The 22,904-nt window shown below is 36.6% G+C and overlaps 1 protein-coding gene across 16 annotated transcripts in view; it reads left to right on the plus strand.

Annotated features, from left to right (window-relative positions):
• Positions 1-22,904, plus strand: part of EML5 (EMAP like 5) — a 244,705-nt gene that overhangs the window by 103,030 nt on the left and 118,771 nt on the right. For all 16 annotated transcript variants that reach the window (XR_012478175.1, XM_074235552.1, XM_074235553.1 and 13 more), the window contains one exon: positions 14,260-14,360. Coding sequence is in view for 15 of the 16 variants with exons in the window: in XM_074235552.1 (XP_074091653.1) it covers positions 14,260-14,360 (101 nt within the window). In the remaining variant the exon portion in view is untranslated. The remainder of the gene's footprint in view (positions 1-14,259; positions 14,361-22,904) is intronic.

The following is a 22,904-nucleotide window of genomic DNA, read 5'->3' on the forward strand; positions in this document are numbered from 1 at the left end:
ACTACATTTCTTTTGATCTTGGTTACATTGGTTTTATCTGTGAAAAAGCTTTTTAATTTAATGTAATCGAAATCATCTAATTGGTTTTTGGTGATGTTCTCCAACTCTTCCTTAGTCATAAACTGCTCCCCTTTCCATAGATCTGACAGGTAAACTAGTCCTTGATCTTCTAATTTGCTTATAGTATTGTTTTTTATGTCTAAGTCCTGTAACCATTTGGATCTTATCTTGGTAAAGGGTGTGAGGTGTGTCTAATCTAAGTTCTTCCATACTAACTTCCAATTATCCCAACAGTTTTTATCAAATAGGGAGTTTTTATCCCAATGGCTGGACTCTTTGGGTTTATCAAACAGCAGATTACTATAATCATCTCCTGTTTTTACAACTAGTCTATTCCACTGGTCCACCACTCTATTTCTTAGCCAATACCAAACAGTTTTGATGACTGATGCTTTATAATATAATTTTGGATCAGGTAGGGCTAAGCCACCTTATTTTGCACTTTTTTTTCATTAACCTCCTGGCAATTCTGGACTTCTTATTTCTCCATATGAATTTACTTACAATTTTGTCTAACGCATTAAAGTAATTTTTTGGAATTTTGATTGGTAGGGCACTAAAAAGTTTAGTTTTGCTAGACTTGTCATTTTTATTATATTAGCTCTACCTACCCATGACAGTTGATATTTGCCCAATTATTTAAATCTGATTTAATTTGTGTGAGAAGTGTTTTATAATTGTTTTCAAAAAGATTCTGAGTCTGTCTTGGCAAAAAGACTCCCAAGTATTTTATATTCTCTGAGGTTACTTTGAATGGGATTTCTCTTTCTAGCTCTTCCTGCTGTATCTTGCTAGACATATATAGAGTTGAGGATTTATGAGAGTTTATTTTATAACCTGCAACTTTGCTAAAATTGCTAATTGTTTCCAGTAGTTTTCTGGATGATTTCTTGGGATTCTCTAGGTAGACCATCATGTCATCTGCAAAGTGTGAGAGTTTTGTCTCTTCCTTCCCAATTCTAATTCCTTCAATTTCTTTTTCTTTAATTGCTGATTCTAACATTTCTAATACAATATTGAATAGTAGTGGTGATAATGGGCACTCTTGTTTCACCCCTGATCTTATTGGGAATGCCTCTAGCCTCTCCCTATTGAATATAATGCTTGTTGATGGTTTCAGATAGATACTGCTAATTATTTTAAGGAACAGTCCATTTATTCCTATACTCTCTAGTGTTTTTAATAGTAATGGATGCTGTATTTTGTCAAAAGGTTTTTCAGCATCTATTGATATGATCATATGATTTCTGTTGGGTTTGTTGTTGATATAATTGAGTATACTAACAGTTTTCCTGATATTGAACCAACCCTGCATTTCTGGAATAAATCCTACTTGATCATAATGTATTATCCTAGTGATAACTTGTAATTGTTTTGCTAAGATTTTATTTAGGAATTTTGCATCTATATTCATCAGGGAAATAGGTTTATAATTTTCTTTCTGTTTTAACTCTTCCTGGTTTAGGTAACAGCACCATACTGGTTTCATAGAAAGAGTTAGGCAGAGTTCCATCTTTCCCTATTTTTCCAAAGAGTTTATATATAATTGGAACCAGTTGTTCCTTCAGTGTTTGGTAAAATTCACTTGTGAATCCATCAGGCCATGAAGATTTTTTTAGGGAGTTCAGTAATGGCTTGTTGAAATTCTTTTTCTGAGATAGGGTTATTTAGGTATTTAATCTCTTCTTCATTTAACCTGGGCAACTTATATTTTTGTAATTATTCATCCATTTCACTTAGATTATCAAATTTATTGGCATAGAGTTGGGCAAAATAGTTTCGAATTATTACTTTAATTTCCTCCTCATTGGTGGTGAGTTCACCTTTTTCATTTATGATACTAGCAATTTGGTTTTCTTCTTTCTTTTTTTAATCCAGAGGTTTATCACTTTTATTGGTTTTTCATAATGCCAACTTTTGGTTTTATTTGTTAATTCAATAGTTTTTTTGCTTTCGATTTTATTAATTTCTCCTTTAATTTTTAGAATTTCTAATTTAGTATTTAATTGGGGATTTTTGATTTGTTCTTTCTCTAATTTTTTAGTTGCATGTTTAGTTCATTGATTTCCTCTTTCTCTGATTTATTCGTGTAAGCATTTAGAGCTATAATATATCCCCTGAGAGTTGCTTAGAATGAAACCCATAGGTTTTGGTATGTTGTTTCATTATTATCATTATCTAGGATAAAATGGTTAATTCTTTCTATAATTTTTTTTTGGTCCACTCATTTTTTAAAATGAGGTTATTCAGTTTCCAATTTGTTCTGGGTCTGTATCTCCTTGGCTCAGTATTGCATATGGCTTTTATTACATTGTGATCTGAGAAAGATGTATTCTCTCTTTCTGCCTTTTTGCAGTTGATCATTAGGTTTTTATGTCCTAGTAAATGGTCAATTTTTGTGTAAGTTCCATGTACTGCGGAGAAAAAGGTATATTCCTTTCTATCCCCATTCAGTTTCCTCCATAAATCTACCATATCTAATTTTTCTAACACTCTATTTACCCCCTTAACTACTTTCTTGTTTATTTTATGATTCAATTTATCTAGATCTGATAGTGGGAGGTTGAGGTCTCCCACTAGTAGAGTTTTGCTGTCTATGTCTTCCTGTAATTCTTTCAACTTCTCCTCTAAAAATTTGGGTGCTGTCCCACTGGGTGCATATATATTCAATATTGAAATGACTTTATTGTCTATGGTACCTTTTAGGAGGATAAAGTTTCCTTCCTTGTCTCTTTTAACGCTATCTATTTTTGCTGCTGCTTTGTCTGAGATAAGGATTGCTACCCCTGTTTTTTTTTTACTTCAGCTGAAGCAAAATATATTTTGCTCCAACCTTTTATCTTTACTCTATATGTATCTCTCTCTGCTTCAAATGAGTTTCTTGTAAGCAGCATATTGTAGGGTTCTGGTTTTTAATCCACTCTGCTATTTGCTTACGTTTTAAGGGAGAGTTCATCTCATTCACATTCAAGGTTATGATTACTAATTCTTTATTGCTCTCTCTGCTATCTTCCCTCTGTTTGTATTTTTCCCCCTTTCTTCCCCCTTTATCCATATTCTGCAGTTTTTTGTTTCTGAATACCACCCCCTTCAGTGTGTTTGCCCTCCTATATCACACCCTCCCTTTTCTTTCCCCTTTCCCTTTTCCATTCCCTTCCTTTTGTTTTTCCCCCTTTTTTCCCCCCACTCCCCTTCCCTTTCTCCACCCCCCCCTCCCCTTTTCCCCTTTTAATACTTGAAAGGTTAGATGTTTTATAAGTTAACTGAGTATGTGTAGGTTGACTTTAAGCCAAGTCTGATGAAAAGAAGATTCAGGTGTTTCTCCTCTGCTCCCTTCTTCCCCTCTATTACCATAGGTTTTTTGTACCTCTTAGTGTAATGAGATTTACCCCATTCAATCCCCTCCCTCCTCCAGTCTCTTTCCTGTCCCCCCTTTTTAAGGAGGTAGTGTTGTTTATATCATTCTATCTAAGTCATAGAAAATTCTGAGTGTCTGTCCCTTCTAGTTCAGTATATTCTATCGAATAGAGTCAAAATTCCTGAGAATTATTAGGGTCTTTTTCCCAAGTGGGGTTAAAGCTAATTACATCTCTTTAGATAGCAGTCTCATGGAGAGGTCATGAATGTCCATCATTTCTGGCTAGGTATGTTCTCTCTGTTAGAGTTACAATTCTCAAGATTTATGAGAATCTTTTTTTTTTTACCCCCATGCTGGGATATAGCCAGTTTCAACTTACTGGATTGCATTTTTTTCTTTTACTGCCCCCCCCCTTTTTTTTACCTTTTCATGTGTCTCTTGAACCTCCTGTTTGATGTCCAAATTTTCTGTTTAGCTCTGGTCTTTTCATCAGAAATTTTTGGAATTCTTCCATTTCGTTAAGTACCCATCTTTTTCCCTGGAAGAGAAGGCTCAGCTTTTCAGGAAAGTAGATTCTTGACTGCATTCCAAGCTCCCTTGCTCGTCGAAATATCTCATTCCAGGCCCTTCGATCCCTTAATGTTGATGCAGCCAGGTCCTGCGTGATCCTTACTGTGGCTCCTTGATATTTAAATTGTTTCTTTCTGGGGGCTTGCAGGATTTTCTCTTTTATCTGATAGTTCTGGAGTCTGGCCACAACATTCCTTGGTGTTTTCATTTTAGGATCTTTTTCTGGTGGGGATCAAGGTATTCTTTCAATAACTACTTTGCCCTCCGATTCCATGATATCAGGGCATTTTTCCCTCACTAGATCCTGTAATATTAAGTCCAGACTTTTTGTCTCTTCATTGTTTTCAGGAAGTCCTATAATTTTCAGGTTGCCCCACCTCGATCTATTCTCAAGGTCAGTGGTTTTGTTGATGAGGTATTTTACATTTGCTTCTATTTTTTCTATTTTTTGATTTTGGTTAACTGACTCTTGCTGTCTCAGGGAGTCATTAGCTTCTGTAGACTCCATTCTTTTTTGGGGGGAGGAGTTTTCTTCATTAACCTTTTGCAGCCCCTTTTCCAATTGGTCAATTCTACTTTTGAAAGAGCTTTCCATTTGATCAATTGAGGTTTTGAGAGAATTAATTTCTTTTTGCATTTGCCCATTTGAAGATCTGAGAGAATTATTCTCATTTTGTATTTGTGCAATTGAGGATCTGAGAGATTTATTCTCATTTTTATTTGTCCAATTATACTTTCTAAGGTTTTGTTTTCTTGTTTCAAAGTATTAATTGTCTCTCCCAAATTTTTAAGCTCCTTCCTTATTTCTTCGAGGAAGTCTTTCTGTGCTGAAGACCAGATTGTATTCTCTTCAGTGGTTCCAGGTCTCTCTGAGTTGGGGTCTTTCCCTTCCAAGAATTTTTCTATGGATCCACCTTTCCTCTGACCCTTCTTCATTATGCTAAGACCTTGAGTTGTGGGGGGGGGCTGGTTCACCTGGGCTTGGGATCTCTAAAGGCTTTACTGAGTGCAGTTTCTCTGGCTGGCCAGTAGGAGGTGCTGGTTTCCCTCTCTGGTGTGTCTGTGACCTTGGTTGAGAGACCTTTGTTTGAGGGGAGGAGTTTGAGCTATTGAATTCTTTTGCCTTCAGTCAATGGTGGGCTTTACCCTGGCCTGAGGTCATTCCTCAGCTGGGCTGGTTCTTCTGCTCACACACCTGGGCCTGAGGCAGAAGTAGTTTGCATTTGTTTTTTAGGGAAGAAGTCTTAGTTGTAATGGGACTCAGACCAGAGGAGCCCAGGGATGGTGTCCGAAGCTTTTGTGCTCCAGAACTCTCCCCCCAGCCCTGTGCGCAAGCTCCCCGGGGACAGCTCCAACACCAGCGCCTCTGCTCCCCAGCCGACTCAGGCCCCTGCCGTCCAGCCCCACCCTGATCCAGCATGTCCGCCTCTCAGGCCCTCAGACTCCCAGTTCCAATTCAGCTGTTAATCAGGCTGATCCCGGGCTGATCCACCCGCTGAGCCCAGACTCACCCGCCTGAATGAGGTAGATGTTCTTTCTCCTGGCTTTTCTTTCTGGGTTTTGTGGGTTGGATTTCTTTTAAAAGGTTTGTTTCATGTGATAGATGGGGAAAGATCAGGAGACTTTAGAACTGTGCCTGTCTTCTCTCCGCCATATTGGCTGAAAGTCAGGATTATTTCTTGAAAAATGAAGTCTTCTCTTTTCCTGATCATGACTTTCAGGTAGCCCAGTAATTTTAAAATTATCTCTTCTGAATCTGTTTTCCAGGTCAGTTGTTTTTCTAATGATATATTTCACATTTTTTCTAAGTTTTCATTCTTTTGAGTTTGTTCTATTGTTTCTTGATTTTTTTTTTTGCATAGTCATCAGCTTCCTTTAACTCCATTCTACATCTGAAGGAGTTATTTTCTTCAGAGAGCTTTTTTTTAATATCTTCTTTTCCAATTGGCCAATTCTGCTTTTTAAGGCATTCTTCTCCTAATTTGCCTTTTAGACTGCTTTTTTCCATTTGGCCTAAACTGGTTTTTAATGTATTATTTTCTTCTATATTTTTGTCTCCCCTTCACCAAGCTACTGACTTGGTTTTCATCATTTTACCCTGTTGTTCTTATTTCTCTTCCCAGCTTTTCCTCTGCCTCCCTTACTTGCTTTTCAAAGACTTTTTTGAGTTCCTCCATAGCCTGAATCCATTTCCTATTGTTTTGGAGGCTTTGGATATAGAAGCTTCAACTTTCTTGTCTTCTGAGCATGTATTTTGATCCTCAATGGAACCAAAATAATTTCCTATGGTCAGGTTTTTCTTTTTCTGTTCGTTTCTCATTTCCTCAGCCTGTGACTGATTTATCAGACTTCCAAAGCTTTGAAAGGTTTTTGGGATGCCCCTCTGGACCCCAACTCCTTCAAGGTGTTATGAGAGATTCTGACTTTTCTCCTGCCTGTGCTCTTGTCTGAGGATGACCACAAGCCAACCCTCTGCCCTGGAGCTGTGAGGAGGGTCCCTGCTCCACTATAGCAGTATGGGAACCCAGACTGGGCCCTGGATCTGAATATAGGCACCAGAGTCCTGCCCCAAGAATAGCAGAGAGACTTCTGCAGTCTCTCGCTACCCCTTTACTAACTGGCTTGAGTGTTCTGGAAGCAACTGCTGAGTGGCTCCTCAGGTTTCCACCACAGGGCTACTACAAAGCCAGAGTTGGTCTGGCTCCGCTCTTACTCTGGTGCAGCAGAGTTCTCTCACTGCCCCTTCAAGCAATCCCAGTGATCCCTGAGCCAAGAGGTCTGGAAACCACCCCGTTACCAGGGACCCAGGTGCTCTTACCAGGGACCCAGGTGCTCTTACCAGGGACCCAGGTACTCTTACCAGGGACCCAGGTACTCTTACCAGGGACCCAGGTGCTCTTACCAGGGACCCAGGTGCTCTTACCAGGGACCCAGGTGCTCTTCAGGCTTTTCCAGGAAGGCTGGAGCTGATTTGCTCTGGGAAGGTATACCATGGCTACTGCCCAACTGCAGACTCTTTCCCACCCCTGGTCCCAGTGAAACAGGGATCTTGAACTGGGAAATTGTATCACTCAGGCTTTCTGTGGGCTCTGCCCCCCTAAATTTTGGCTAGTCATAATTTTACAGCCTCTCGGAGCTTTTTTTGAGGACTAGTTTCTTGGAATTCCTGCCCTCATGCTACCATCTTGGCTCTGCCCCCCCCCCAGTCGAGTCTTAAAACAAATAAGAGTTTAAAAATAACAGCTAGTTTTTGCTTTCATATTTTTAGATTTACAGAGAGGCAGAGGAGAAGGAACTAGGAGAAAAGTTTCCAATGTGAAAGAAATAAGATAAAAGAGACACGTTCAACTTATCAGAGCAGAGTTTAAGAAATGAATGGACCAGTTTTATCCAAGTTAGGAATAGGAAAAGCAGGAGTCTTTTTCTCTTAAAAAAAATCTCAGTTTATAGATTAGTGTAATCCATGGTGCCTATATTGCATAATCTAAGAGAAAAATTCTAATTTTCCCCCATTTTACAGTTGAAAGAAGTGAAAAATCAACTGGATGGAAACCTGAGGGAAAATGAAATGAATAACAAATAGGTAAATACTATTCTCATTTGAGAGAGAGAGAGAGAGAGAGAGAGAGAGAGAGAGAGAGAGAGAAGGAGGAGGAGGAGGAAAGGTCACAGCCAGCTAAATCCAGATAGCAGCTTTTACCTTTCAATTGCTTTTCGTAGTGGCTGGGAAAGGTGTAAGGGGAGGGAGAGAAAGAGAGACAGACCTCTGCCAGTCAGTCAGAACTACAGAGATGTAAGTCAGGGGGCGGCTAGGTGGCACAGTGGATAGAGCACCGGCCTTGGAGTCAGGAGTACCTGGGTTCAAATGTGACCTCAGACACTTAATAATTACCTAGCTGTGTGGCCTTGGGCAAGCCACTCAACCCATTGCCTTGCAAAAATCTAAAAAAAAAAATGTAAGTCAGCATAAGTAGCCATTCAAAAAACAGAGAATGAGGAGGAAGGAAGGGTGAAATTTCCCACTGTTATATTGCAAGACTGTCAACCCATAACTTAAAAGTTAGGAAGAGAAAAACAATCCTTTTTCTCTTTCAAAAACAATACAGTTTTCAGGAACATCTGTCCTATGGTGCAGAGTTGTGAGTTTTGGGAGGAAAAACCCATTTTCCTTATTGCCTTTCTATGAAACAGAGAAAAGAGGAGAGGGAAAGTAACAAGATACTGGCCCAGCAGGAAGGGCAGTGGGAAGAGGAAGCAGAGATTGACCGGTTGGGACACAGCTGACCAGGCAGAGACAAGGGACAGTTTGATTGTGCCTGAACCACAGAGAACATCAGTTTAAGCAAACTCCTACAAAACACATAAACTGAGTCAGAAAATCTCAAAACAAATTTTACACCAGAGAGGTACCAGAGTCTTGGGAAAACCCACTTTGCTCTCACACTAGAGGGTCCCAAAAACACAACACAAAGACAAACAGTAAGATGTCAGACAGAATCCCTTATCAGACACTCAACAAAGTGCCAAAAACAAACCCAATATGCCAGGCTACTTTCTCCCCTCCAAAAAAATTGCACACTTAGGTCTAGGGAAAAGTCCTCTTGACTAAAAATTGGCAATTATTTCCACAAAGTGATGATCCCTAAAACTAGAGGTAAAATCCAGAGATTATTTAATTTCAAAATAAAGCAACTGAATGGAAAAAGTGGTAGTCTCATGTTATTTCATGGCCAGTCTGACTCAGCTCAAAATCTTTCCTTGTTTTTATTTAGGGATCCTATATCCAGTATTGTTAAAAGGTAGTCTACCCCATTTCCAAGTCAAAATTGTCTAAACCCACATCTGTCAACTAAAACTAAAACTATATACAGGCTTTTTTCCTTCCAAGACACATGTTTGAATACAGACAAAATTCCCTATCAAGTACCATGGTAGGGTTAAAAGAAAATGAATATATAGAATATATAGAATATATAGCTTAGACACTTTTAAATTTTATTTTCTAAGATCTTACCTCTAGCCTTTAAGTGATGGCCATCAATGCAATTACCACTACCTGAACTTGCAAAAAGTGAAGCTTTTATGTAAAAACAGGGAAGAGGAAATTATTGTCATCTTTTTTGTGGCCTGATCATGAAGGTTGTACAATATTAAATTGCCCAAATGCTCTGATTATCCTCCTTGGACAATACTATTTGATCTCTTATTGTCTCTTCCTGGCAGGACATGTTTCTCCCGATATCCTGAGTTTGTAATTAACATGGGGAAGATACTCCAGAGTCTTCATTTCTTAGTAAATTGGCAAGATGACTGATAAGTTAGGACTGAGGACTCTTCCAAAGAAATCACTTGTTTTCTTTTTACCAGAAATATAGTTTTGAGAGTCTTATTATATTTAACAGGTATTTTCATCTTAAAAGTTAAGAAGAGGAAAAACAGAATCCTTTTTCTCTTTCAAAAACAATACAATTTTCAGGAAAATCTGTCCTATGGTGCAGTCATGAGTTTCAGGGGGAGGGCAATTTTCCTTATTTCCTTTCTACAGAATAGAGAAAAGAGGAGAAGGAAGGTAACAAGATACTGGCCCAGATTATAACAAGATACTGGTCCTCAAATTATGAATAGTAAAACTGAGGCTTTGAAAGTGAATTAACTTTCCCAGTGTCCCACAGCACTCCACTTGGCTAGTCCTTCTTACTGCTCATATTACTTTTCACTTACTCTGTATGTCTAAAATGTATTTAGATATTTGTGTGTTGTTTCCCCCAAGACAATATGAGTATTATTTTTAGCTTTGTATTCCCAGCATTTAGTTCAATGTCTAGAACATAGTAAATATTTGAATAATAATTGTCTGAATGAAGAATTATTGAACCCAGGTCTTCTGAGACTTCCATCTAGCGCTCTTTGCACTGTCACACAAGGGTTATTAATGTCTTTTGGTACCTTTTTTTTGAGGAGGGGGTTAAAGTACCATCTGTAATCTCCATTAATATATACTTTTTCTACTTGGAACTATTATAAAAAATGAATAATCTGGTACATGTTTTCCAAACCTGTCCCTCATCTTTGAAAAGTTAAGAGAAAGTATCATAGGAAAAGGGGAGGCTAAGGTCTTTTGAAAAATTTACAAATCTTTAGGATATTCAGCATTGACCTTGGACTTGGTAAAATCAGTGCTATGTCTTTCACAAAAAGGAGCTTCTGGAGGATCTCACATCTGTGGAACATTTCTTCAACTCTCCACAGGATTTTCTCCATGACTGTGGCAAAAACCAAATATCTTTCGCAAGCATTTGTGTCTTCCTATTTCATCCTTTGTTTAATATTAGTGATCAACTTCTATCTCACCCATCAAACTTTTTCAACCTAGAATATCCTTCAGCCATACCAGGCTCTTTCTTCCCTTAAGAAGTTGTGCCTATGCCCTTCATTCCTCTCAGAGACTACCTCTAAGAACTCTGGGAGAGTATTTACCCTCCAGAAACCCTGATAACCTGTGAAGTCTTGGGTCCAGAGAGGTGCTACTTTTATATTTGCTTCTTAGAATTTTATAATTGTGGTTGCTTTCTTTCTTTCTTTTGCAGACTTTAAATCAATTGAGCATGCATACACACATTTATATATAGCTATATTAACAAGTATTTTTTTCACCCTTGTTAGAATATTTGTGGATGACAGTTTATTCTCACTCTCCTTCAGAATCTTAAGTTAGCATTCATTTGTTTCTAAGGTAAAGACCCAAAAAACTTTTGAGCCTTATTTTTAAGAGAACAAATTAAGATCACTTTCCCTGTTACATAATTGGCCACTATCCTGTATACTTTTATAGTTTAATTTGTTCTTGCTTTCACCCATGAAACCAGGCAAGGTCTCCCCCTCTTTCCCCAATTGTAACTTCATAAATTAATGCCTTAGACCCAAATCGCTCCTTAGTTCCTGAAGTAATAGATAAAATCCTATTCATCCTCCTCATTGGCTAAACTCAAGTAAATGAAAAAATATTCCAATTCTGTATTCTCATTTCCTCTAGTTACTGGTTTCAGAGATCCTAAAATGTCTTTGTGAAAATGGAAGTGATAGATTACATTTTGCTCCTCACCAATTAGCACCAATTTACACTTTTCAAGAGGTAGATTAGAGACTGAATTTATAAAAGAAAACTGGGAAGTTGTCTTGGAGGTATCATACACCACAGATAGTTTTCACTTTATGTAAAATTGCATTTTGCAAATTTTATTGCTATGGGGGAGGGGTAAAGCAGAGAGAATTTGGGCTGTTGTTGCAATCCCTGGTATAGCCCTGAGCTAGGCATCTTCTGCTCTAGGTACTGAAGCTGCTTGATTTTGCTTGAAACTCCAAAGCGGGGAGGGGTAGGCCTGAGGAACTGTTCATTTATTTTAAGTGAAAACTAGCTGTATTGCTGTAATATAGATAAAGATTAGAAGACTCATAACACTTTCCCATATCTTATGTCAACCCAGTTTTAAAGAATGTATTCTAGTTTCTTTAGGTCACAAAATTCTTATTTGTAAGCTTCCTTCTTTTCCTCTTCTCATGTGGAAGTTTTGTGTTACTATAAAATCCTTTGAAGAGACAATTGCTACCAAAAGTGAGAATTGAACTGGCAAGGAAACATGAGACTTCTGTTTAACTTGATTTCTCTCTTGATTTCCTCATTATCCTTACTTCTTCTTACTTTTACATGACAATCACACAGAATTTGATTTGGAGGATCTTAATGAATTCTTCATATATTTTCTTTACCTCTTCATCCTCTGTACCACATTGACCCATAAACTTCAGTTAATTTAATGATCTTTTTTCTAACTACTTATCATGAGCACTGCAGTACAGAGATTACCAAGAAATGATATTGCCTTTGGAAGCATGATAAAGCCAGCTTCACTAGTTCTTTTATTTACTTATTCAAGGGAGAACCTATGAGCCAATTGTGCTTTAATCTCCCTTAAATTTTATGTTTTCATTGTAACAATTATGTTTAATTAAATATGTTAGTATTACAATCAATAACTGGTCATTGGACAAGAATCACACAATTAGAGTACTAGTAGCTATATTAATGTTTATAGATGTTTTAAAAGCTACAACTTAATCATAAGTGACTGAATCAAAAAGCAAAATATATAAATAATAATTATATTAAATGCTAATTAAAACAATATAAAAGAATTTATGGGATGCTATTCAAGCAGTGTTTTGGGAAAACATTTGTATCTATTAAGCTCATCACTTAAAAGAAAAAATACCTTATAAACACTTAGAAAACCAGATAATTAGAAATTTAATAATCCTCCCTCAAAATCACTGAGCTAATAAGAAACATCTAATTTTAAATATAATTAAACATTATTAAACATAAATGTCATTAAATAATGTGACAAAGTGTTGGTATATGCTAAGAAATATTTTATCAAGTTATATACGTAAGACAGAGATGGACCTTCTACCTAAAAGAGAGGTAAAACTGAAGGGGGAAAAAAAATCTTAGATCAATATTAGAGATGCTCAAATACTCCAATATATATCTGATCTAAAAAATATGACTATTTCATCAAGTGAATCAAAATGTAATCCATTCTCTTTGACATTTGTCCTCTAAATTTATCAGACGTGGATGTATCTAATATGCTGGGATCCTTATTTACTTTTCATTGATGTTTTAAGGAAACCCTTGGAGCCCATGAACTGTTTAGCAGATCTATCCCTTCACTATCTAAAAGAAATACAAATAATTAGAAAAAGTGTATTGTATACCAACAGCTCTTAAACCAAAATCAGTCACAGGAACTTACTAGGCAGAAAATTATAGAATAGACCTCAAGGATAAGTGCTAAGGAAGTGTGGAGTCAGGGAGTGATCAGAGAAGAATGGTAATATTCAAAGATGACTCTTCTTCCCTATTTTCCCTCTTTCTAATGTCTGTACCACCATCTTCCCAGTTATAAAGGTTGAGTAATCTTTGCTCTCTTACTCTTTCAGTTGCCAAGACTTGTCTATTTTACTTCATAACTCTCACATCTTTCCTCTCTGTTTTATTTATTGTCACTAGTCTAGTCTTATCCTATTTTAATCAGTCTCACTAATAAAGCAATATGAATTAAAATATCTTTGGGGACTAGTTTCTATCAAAACGGCAAAAAAGAATTAGAAGCAACAAAGCTTAATCCTAGTGGAGTTGAAGAGAAGCAGATTTATGTACTCATTCATTGCTGGTGGAATTGCAAACTTGTGGAATCTTTTGGAGAACAATGTGGCAGAGATCAATTAAAGTTCTAAAGAAAATTATAATCTTTAACCAATAATAAATATTGGAAATATGCCCCAAAGGTATTACCAAAAGTTAAAGTTACATGTTAAACAATTTTCAGATCAGCCAACAGCAGGGAATTGTTTAAATTGTGTTATATTAATGTAATAGAATACTATAATTTCAATAAGATGGACAAGTATAAAAATATAAACTAAGACCTTTATTAAATAATACAAAGTTTAAAAAAAGCAAAATGCTTAGAAAAGTGAAAAGAATGAAAGGACAAAAGATCCTGATGAGTAATTAGGAGTAAAACATTTTATGTGTTATTAGTCAATTAAATGTGTAAAGAGTTACAAAACAAGTTTACTCCATTATATTTAATGTAAAATATTACATTATTAATTAAACATGTCAGAAAAACATTTAGCAGTGCCCTTATTCTTATGTGATAAAACCTCATACTCCTTGGCTTGGCATTTGGCTCTTACTGAGTGACTCCTGACTCCCTTTCTGGATTTATCTTAATATTATTTCCTCCCTATATTTCTCCAGTATCACCTGTTAGAAATTCTTCTTTCAACACCCAGCCTCTGTACTTCCTCTTGCCCAACACCCTTAGTTAAATACGATTGTTTTCTTCTCAGATTTTCTTAGAACATTTTGTCTAGATCTCTCTCTATTCTTCCTGTCATATTTTATATCACATTTAGTTGGTTTCCTCATTTGCAAAATGAGCATGATGGCACTTGCCTCATAGTATTGTTTTGAGGATCAAATAAGATAACTTACATAAAGCATTTTGTCAACCTTAAAGCACTATATAAATACTAGCTGATATCATTACTATTATTTTCATTACATGTCATATCTTATGTATAGTTTATTGAATATATTTTCTATATATTTTTATTGAATCTTACATAATGTTTATTGAATGCTTAGGGGAGATAATGGTCCAAAAAGTAAAAACTAAATATTTTGGGTTTTGTTTCAGAGGAAATAAAGATAAGATTTTTGTTGTGAAGATGAACCCATATATGCCTGATAAATTGATTACAGCTGGTATTAAACATATGAAATTTTGGCGGAGAGCAGGTAAGGAAAGGAATTTTTTCCTTATGTTATTTAGGAAAGTTATTTTCTTAAAATTCCCTTGAAAATGCTTTATATATTTTATCCTATTTGATCCTCATAGCAACCCTTTGAGGTAAGTGTTATCATCATGCTCATTTTCTTCTATGTATTTTAAAGGGTTGTTTAAAAATAATTTATTGGTATTTTGAACTTTTTACCATATGAGAAACATTACATAGTTTCAGGAGATTGTATAATTTAGTAGTTAATCATTACTATATAATGTAGTAGAACATTATTGTAATTAATATTTACATATAACCTCAAATCCCAAGATTTAATAACTTACTTTAAGGCTATACAAAGGAATTCAGTGATACTGTTATAAGTATACAATAATTCCAAACTGCAGTCCTGACTTTATGGTCCTTTTTTTAGTCATTTGTAATTGTATATAAAAATTTTCTCGTATCTAACAAATGCCAAGTAAAATCCAGTAATTAATACTACATAATATTGAAATTGTTGATATATCAATTTAGTCCATTCTAAATTATTTTGGGGACTGCTAATTGAACTTTAACAGATACAGATGCCTCCGGGGACCTATTGGCTATTGCTTCTACACACCACTTCCTCTTTCACTTCTAAAACTTTGTAAAGATTATCATCTTATTTCTGAAATGCTATTCCTACTCTCTTCCATTTTGGAATCCCTCATTCCCTTCAAGGCTTACCTTAGGTGCCTTCTCCTTTAAAAGGTCTTTCCTAATTCCTCTAATTGTCAGTGTCATCCCAATCATTGAGTATTTATTGATTGAATAAAAATAGAATAAAAAAGATGATCAGCGAGATGAACAATTAACAAAACAAAACAAAATTCTTGAAAATTACAGGAGAGGGGCCCTGGAGTCAGGAGTACCTGAGTTCAAATTTGGCCTCAGACACTTAATAATTACCTAGCTGTGTGGCCTTGGGCAAGCCATGTAACCCCATTGCCTTGCAAAAAAACCTAAAAAAAAAGAAAGAAAGAAAATTACAGGAGAAATTAAAAACTTCGAAAATAAAAATGCTATTAAACTAAGGACTTTAATAAAACATATTTTAAGCCCTTAACCAAAATGATCAGGAAACCTGAATGTGAATTATTAAACCATCTTGTAATATGGAAGAGAATGTCATCAAATAAGCAAACATAACCCCACAAAATCTTTATTGCAAAAGACACACCTGAAAAACAGACATTACCAGAATAAGAAGCTGAAATTTCAGTTCATAAAAAAACAGAAGTTGCAACCATGCTAATCAAAGCAAAAAAAAAAAAATTCACAATATAGAGACATTTATTTATGTTATGCTGAAGGTGACCATAGACAACAAACCAATAATTGTATTTGATTTATGTGTTCCAAATGTCATATCATCTAAGTTTTTTAATTACAATTTTTTATTATCAATTATTCATTTTCTCCTTCCTACCTCTCCCATATACTGAAGAAATAAAAAAGATAGAAAAAATCCCAGTAGTATAAAAATACAGTCAAGCAAGACAAATTCCCATATTGAATACATCCAGAAATGCCTTTCTAAATCTGAATTTTAGTCTTTCCATATTTTAATTATGAGGTGGGCAACATCCTCTTTAATCATTTCTCAGGATTATTGATGATCATTTAGTTGATCAGTTAGGTCCTACAGAATTGTTTCTGTATGTTTGTTAGAGCATGAATTGTTTTTTTTCCTGGTTCTGCTCAATTTTACTCTGCATCTCTGTATGTTTTTATGTCTCTTAGAAACTTTTCCTTCATTTCTTACCCCATTTCTTACCTTCATTTCTTATCCTATTACATTGATATACCACAGTTTGTTTAGACATTCCCCAACTAATGAGAGGAGTTCTTTAGTCAATTTTTGCCACCATAAAAAGACCTATTTTAAATATTTTTCTATGTAAAGAACTTTTTCCTCCCTATTATTTTAACTCTTTTTCAAAGCAATTAAATTTATAATAGAACTATTAACTGCATTTGTAAGATAGGTGGCACAGTGCATAGAATGCTAGAACTGGAGCCCAGAAGACCTGAGTTCAAATTCAGCCTTAGACGCTAAATATGTATGTAGATATGTATCCTGGGTATGTCACTCAACTCAGTTTGCTCAACTGTAAAATGAGCTCGAGAAGGAAATGACAAACTACTCCTTAAATCTTGATGTTCAGATAGTTTTAGAAGGTCTTTTTTTATGTCCTCTTTATGTCAGTGAATCATTTATTTTTGCCCATTGCACGAATTTCACTTACAGAGATATCTTGAAGCTAGAGCTATTTCTCTGATAGTAGGGAGTTGCTATGCAGTGCTGATGAGCAGAATTATTACTTACTTATTTGTTCACACTCTTTTGTTGACCTATTTAGGCCCTTCACCTATCCTCTCAGGCATGATTGTTCCAGTTATTCCCTGAGCTCTTCCCCTTAGAAAGGATTAATTTCAGGGTAGAAGGGGTAGAAAATAGGAGGAAAAGCATTGAGGACCCTACTTCAAATACCAGTCTAGCTAGTCAAAGCATGATTCCCCCCCCCCCCAACCTCAGCATTCATTACCTAAAAATCTCCAGGCATAAGGGTTTTCTTTTTGCTCTGGAAAATTGTGAAAAAAATGAATTAATAATTCTATTTCTTTTAGGGGGTGCCTAACATTTAGGGAATGACTGATTAAATTAGTTATAGTATATGAATGTTATGGCATACTATTGTTTCATAAGAAACCATGAGTGGGGGCGGCTAGGTGGCACAGTGGATAAAGCACTAGCTCAGGAATACCTGGGTTCAAATCCGGCCTCAGACACTTAATAATTACCTAACCTAGCTGTGTGGCCTTGGGCAAGCCACTTAACTGCATTTGCCTTGCAGAAACCTAAAAAAAAACAAAAAACCCAGAAACCATGAGTGGTCAGACTTTAGAGAATCATGGAAAGAATTACATGAGTGAAAGGAGCAGAATCAAGAGAACACTATATATCAACAACATTGTGAGATGATAAACTATGATGGATGTAGCTCCTCTCAGCAGTTCAGAGATCAAGGACAATTTTAGGACACATCTTATGTACAATGTCATCCACATAACCCATAGAATCTGAATGTATACTATGTTCATTTTCTAAAAACTTCTCTAATTGTTCTTCCTATCTCATGGTTTTCTTTCTTTTCTCTTAGTCCTAATTCCTTTTTCACAAGATGACTAATGTATAAATATGTTAAACACAAATGTACATGTAGAACTTGGTTCACCACCAAGAAGCAGGGGAGGGGAGAGTTGTAGAAAAATGTGTAAATTATAAATTTAAAAATGGATGAATGTTGAAAAACCACCATAGCATGAAATTAGAAAAATAAAATAAAATAACAGTTTAAAAAAATTATAATTCCATTTCAGCCTGGAACTCTTAGCCAAAAAAATACTCTGGCTAAACAATACAGTTGTAAACCTATCTATCTCTCATCCTGCACTCTTATGTCCCCTTTCAGTTCCTTTAGAACAAGAATTCATAATAGATTAACAATGCAAAAGCACATTTTTCATAGTTTCAGGCTTAAAGGACAAAGTAAAAGAAGAAAATTAAAGTTTTAAGGAACAGATAAGTTTTGGGAAACACAAATATTCCCTTGAGAGAAAGGAATAAGGTGAAAGGGGAGAAGGCAAAATAGAGAAATCCCTGACTTAGTTGAAAAGTGTGAGTAGCTTTTGGTGATCCAACATCTATCCCTATGCTCCTAGCACAGAGAATGCTTGTATATCCCTGGTCTGGAATTTGGCATTAAGGATAATTTCAGAGGTGAAGCCAAGATAGCAAAATAAAGACAGAGACTCCTTTGAGCTCTCCCCCAAACTGCTCCAAATATCTTTAAATAATGACTCTAACCAAATTCTAAAGTAGCAGAACCTACAAAAAGATTGAGTGAAATTATTTTCAAGCCTGAGACAACTTGGAAGATTGATGGGAAAGGTCTGCTACATGGGGTGAGAGAGGAGTGCCAGAACAAACTAGTCCTAACTATTCAGGAATAGGAAACTGGGCATCTGGGTTAGTAGCAGTGGTGGTGGTGGTTTCCAGACCTCTCAGCCCAGAGATTTCTATGGACAACTTTGAAGGTCAGCAGGAAAACTGTGACATCAGGGTGTGGTTGGAGCACAGTCCAACTCTATCCCCAGCAGTGCCGATCCAATCCCAGCAGTACCTAAATCAGCAACAACAGCTGCTTTTGGAGCTCTCAACCTACAGATAGTAAGGGGATCAGAATGGAATTATATAAGTCTCTTTGCTATCCCTGATGCAGGATTCTGTTGCTTTGATATACTCAGATCTGGATCACAGTCTTAGATCCCAGTCCCAAGAAGAAGAACAAAAACATGGCAGAGCTTACAGGACCTTCCTCAGAGTTCCAGGGCAGAAAGGTGTGCTTGTGGTCACCCACAGACCAGAGTAGACAACAGGAGAGTAGTCATGATCTCTCCTTGGATCATAAGACCTAAACTGCTGCAAAAATCCTTAAAATCTTGGGACAGTACATCCTCTACCCTGAAAACAGAGCCCCACCTTAACAAAGAGTTAAAATCAAGTCATAGACTCAGGACAAATAACAGAATAAAAAATCTGACTATAGATGGTTACTATGGTCATATGAAAGATCAAAATATAGACACTTCATAGACGATAACAAGGTCAAAACTTCTATGTCCAAAGCCTCCAAAAAAAAAATATGAATTGGACTCAGGCAAAGGAAGGCTTCAAAGAGGATATTATTGAAAGCCAAGAAAGAGAGGTAGAGGAAAAATTGGGAAGAGAAATGAGAGGGAAATGGGAAAATCATGAAAAGTTTGATAAAGGAGATTTTTTAAAAAAATAACTGAGGAAAATAACATCTTAAAAACCAGGCTGGGTCAAATGATAAAAAGATCCAAATAAATCAATGAGGAGAAGAATGCCTTACCTTAAAAAGCAAAACTGGTCAGATATTAAAGGAGATACACAAATTCACTGAAGAAAATAATTCCTTAAAATATAGATGCTGATAACTCTGTGAGAAATAAAGAAACAATAAAACCAGGTCAAAAGAATGAAAAACTAGAAGAAAATGTGAAATATCACATTGGAAAATGAATTGACCTGGAAAATAGATCCAGGAGAGATAATTTAAAAGTTATTGCACTACCTAAAAGCCATGACCAAAAAAAAAAGGGGGGGGGGAGCCTAGACAACATTTTTTCAAGAAATTATCCAGAAAAACTGCCTTGATATCCTAGAAGCAGAGGGTAAAATAGAAATTGAAAGAATTCACTGATCACCTCCTGAAAAAAAAAAGATCTCAAAATGAAAACTGCCATGAATATTATAGCCAAGTTTTAGACCTCCCAAATCAAGGAGAAAATATTGCAAACAACCAGAAAGAAATAACTTCAAATGTTGTGAAGCCACGGTCAGGATAATAAAAGATTTAGCATCTTCTTCAGCAAGGGATTGTAGGAGCTTATCAGCTAGACAGCAAAATTTAACATATTTTTTCATGGGAAAAGATAGACATGCAATGAAATAGGGAACTTTCAAACTTTCCTGATAAAAGACCAGAGTTGAACAGAAAATTTGATCTTCAAATACAAAACTCAGGGGAAGCATAGAAAGGTAAACAGGAAAGGCAAATCATAAGGGAATTAGTGATGTTGAACTGCTTATATTCCTGCATGGGAAAGATGATAATTGATAATTCATATGAACCTTCTCATTTATTAGAGTAGTTAGAAGGAGCATATATAGACAAGGCTCAGGTGGGATTTGAATTTGAAGGTATACTATATAAAAAGATGAAATTAATGGGTGATACTGGAAGAAAGGGAAAGGAAGAGGTGGAATTGGGGTAATTATTTCACATAAAAGTTATAAGAAATAGCTTTTGTGGTGGAGAAGAAGAGGGAGAAGTGAGAAGGAGTGAATAAACCTTATTCTCATCAGAATTGGCTCTGAGAGGGAATAAAATGCACTCAGTTGGGTATAGAAATCTATCTTGCCCCAGAGGAAAGCAGTAAAGGAAAGGGATGAGAGAATGGGGTAGGGCTAGGTAATAAAAAGGAGGAAAGATTGTGGGAGAGAGTAGTCAAATGCAAAACACTTTTGAGGAGAGAATGGGGTAAAGGAGAGAATAGAATAAATGAGTGTGGGGGGTTGAATAGGATGGAGGGAAATACAGTTAGCAATAATGCTGTGGGTAAAATATATTGAAACAAATTTCTCTGACAAAGACTTTGTCTCAAACCTAAAGAACCAAATCAAATTTATAAAAAATAAGAACCATTTCCCAATTGGTAAATGATCAAAAAATATGAACAGTTTTCAGATGAGGATATCAGTAGTATCTATCTAAATCAATTTTTTTTCAATGTCCTAATGTAGGGCAGCTGGGTGGTATAGTGGATAGAGCACCAGCCCTGGAATCAGGAGTACCTGAGTTCAAATCCAACCTTGGACACTTAATAATTACCTAGCTGTGTGACCTTGGGCAAGACATTTAACCCCATTGCCTTGCAAAACAAACAAAAAAAGTCTTATATTGAAGGGAGAAATGCAGGTTTGAACAATTTTGAGGAACTGCCTTATACATATTGGATTGACTAATAAGACAAAGAGAAAATGACAAATGTTTAATTCACTGTTGGGGAAATTGTAAAAGATTCAACAATTCTGTAGAGCAATTTGAAACTATGCCCAGGGGGCTATAAAATCATGCCTGTCCTTTTTTTTTTGTAATTTATTTTTTATTCTCATTTTGTACAAATGTTTTTCTTTACATTAATAAAATATACTTGTATTAAATACCCCTCCCCACATGAAAATAGATAGACTTGCTTGGGCAAAAATGTAAAGGGGGGGAGAAAAAAATTAAAATTAAAAAAAAATAATAGTAATAATTGTAGCTATGGCCAGGTGGCGCAATGGACGAAGCACCAGCCCTGGAGCCACTAGCACCCGAGTCCATATCCAGCCTCATAAACCCAATAATCACCCAGCTGTGTGACATGCAAGCCACCCGATCCCCACTGCCCTGCAAAAACCAAAAAGAAGGGAAAAAAAAGACCCAAAATAAAATAAAATAGTAATAATAGTAGGGGTGGCTGGGTGGCAGACAGAGCATTGGCCCTTGAGCCAGGAGCACCTGGGTCCGAATCCGGCCCCAGACACCCAATGATCACCCTGCTATGTGGCCCCAGGCAGGCCACCCAGCCCCATTTGCCCTGCACCCTCCCCCAAATAATAATAACAAAAAATGTGTTTCAGTCTTTGTTCCAACACCATCAACTCTGTCGTGAGTGGATCACATTCTTTATAAGTCCATCACAAAAGTTACTTCCATATTTTTCCAACATTGCCATTACTGATCGCAACTCCCTCCTTCCTTATTTCCCCACTACTATGTACTATATTTTCTCTCTCCTTTCACTCTGACTCTGCTGTAGGGTTGCTGAGTGGCGCAGCAGACAGATCCCTGGTCCTGGGGCCAAGAAGCCCTGAGCCCCCATACCACCCCTTAGGCCCAGAATCCACCTGGCCCCATGGTCCTGGACAGGCCTTCCAATCCCAGCCCCTTGCAAGAAATAAAAAAAGAAAATGTGTTATATCTGACCACTCTCCCCCCATGGTCCATCCTCTCCTCCTTTATTCACATCCCCACCCCTTCCCCCTGCTCCCTCCTCCTTCTTACTCCAGATGCCTATACCCCGTTGAGTATATTTGCTGTTTCCTCTCCTAGCCATCTCTGATGAGAGAAAGGTTCCCTCATTCCCCTTTGCCTCCCCCCTTCCATATCATTGCAATAGCTCATGTAATAAAAAAAAAATCTTATTATGTGAAATATCTTGGACTATTCCCCCTCTCCTTTGTCTTTCTCCCATTCCATTTCCCTTTTTTCTTATTGACTCCATTTTTACACCATATTTTATCTTCGAATTCAGCTTTCTCCTGTGCTTCAACTATAAAAGCTCCCTCTACCTGCTCTATTAACTGAGATGGTTCATATGAATATTATCAGTATCATTTTTCTATACATGCAGTTCATCCTCATTAAGTCCCTCATATTTTCCCCCTCTGCTCCAATCTCCATGCTTCACCTGAGTCCTGTATCTGAAGGTCAAACCTTCTGTTCAGCTCTGGCCACTCCAAAAGGAACCTTTGAAATTCCCCCTGGTTCATTGAAAGTCCATCTTTTTCCTGGAAGAGGACATTCAGCCTTGCTGGGTAGTTCATTCTTGGCTGCATTCTAAGCTCTTTTGCCTTCCGGTGTATTGTATTCCAAGCCCTCCGAGCTTCCAATGTAGCTGCTGCTAAGTCCTGTGTGATCCTGACTGCAGCTCCATGATATTTGAACTATGTCCTTCTGGCTGCTTGTAATATTTTCTCTTTGACTTGGGAGTTCTGGAACTTGGCTATAATATTCCTAGGGGTTGTTTTTTGGGATCTCTTTCTCGGAGGGATCGGTGGATTCTCTCCATTTCTATTTTGCCCTCGGCTTCTAGAATA

The sequence above is a fragment of the Macrotis lagotis genome, chromosome 4, assembly GCF_037893015.1.
Source record: "Macrotis lagotis isolate mMagLag1 chromosome 4, bilby.v1.9.chrom.fasta, whole genome shotgun sequence".
NCBI lineage: Eukaryota > Metazoa > Chordata > Mammalia > Peramelemorphia > Peramelidae > Macrotis > Macrotis lagotis.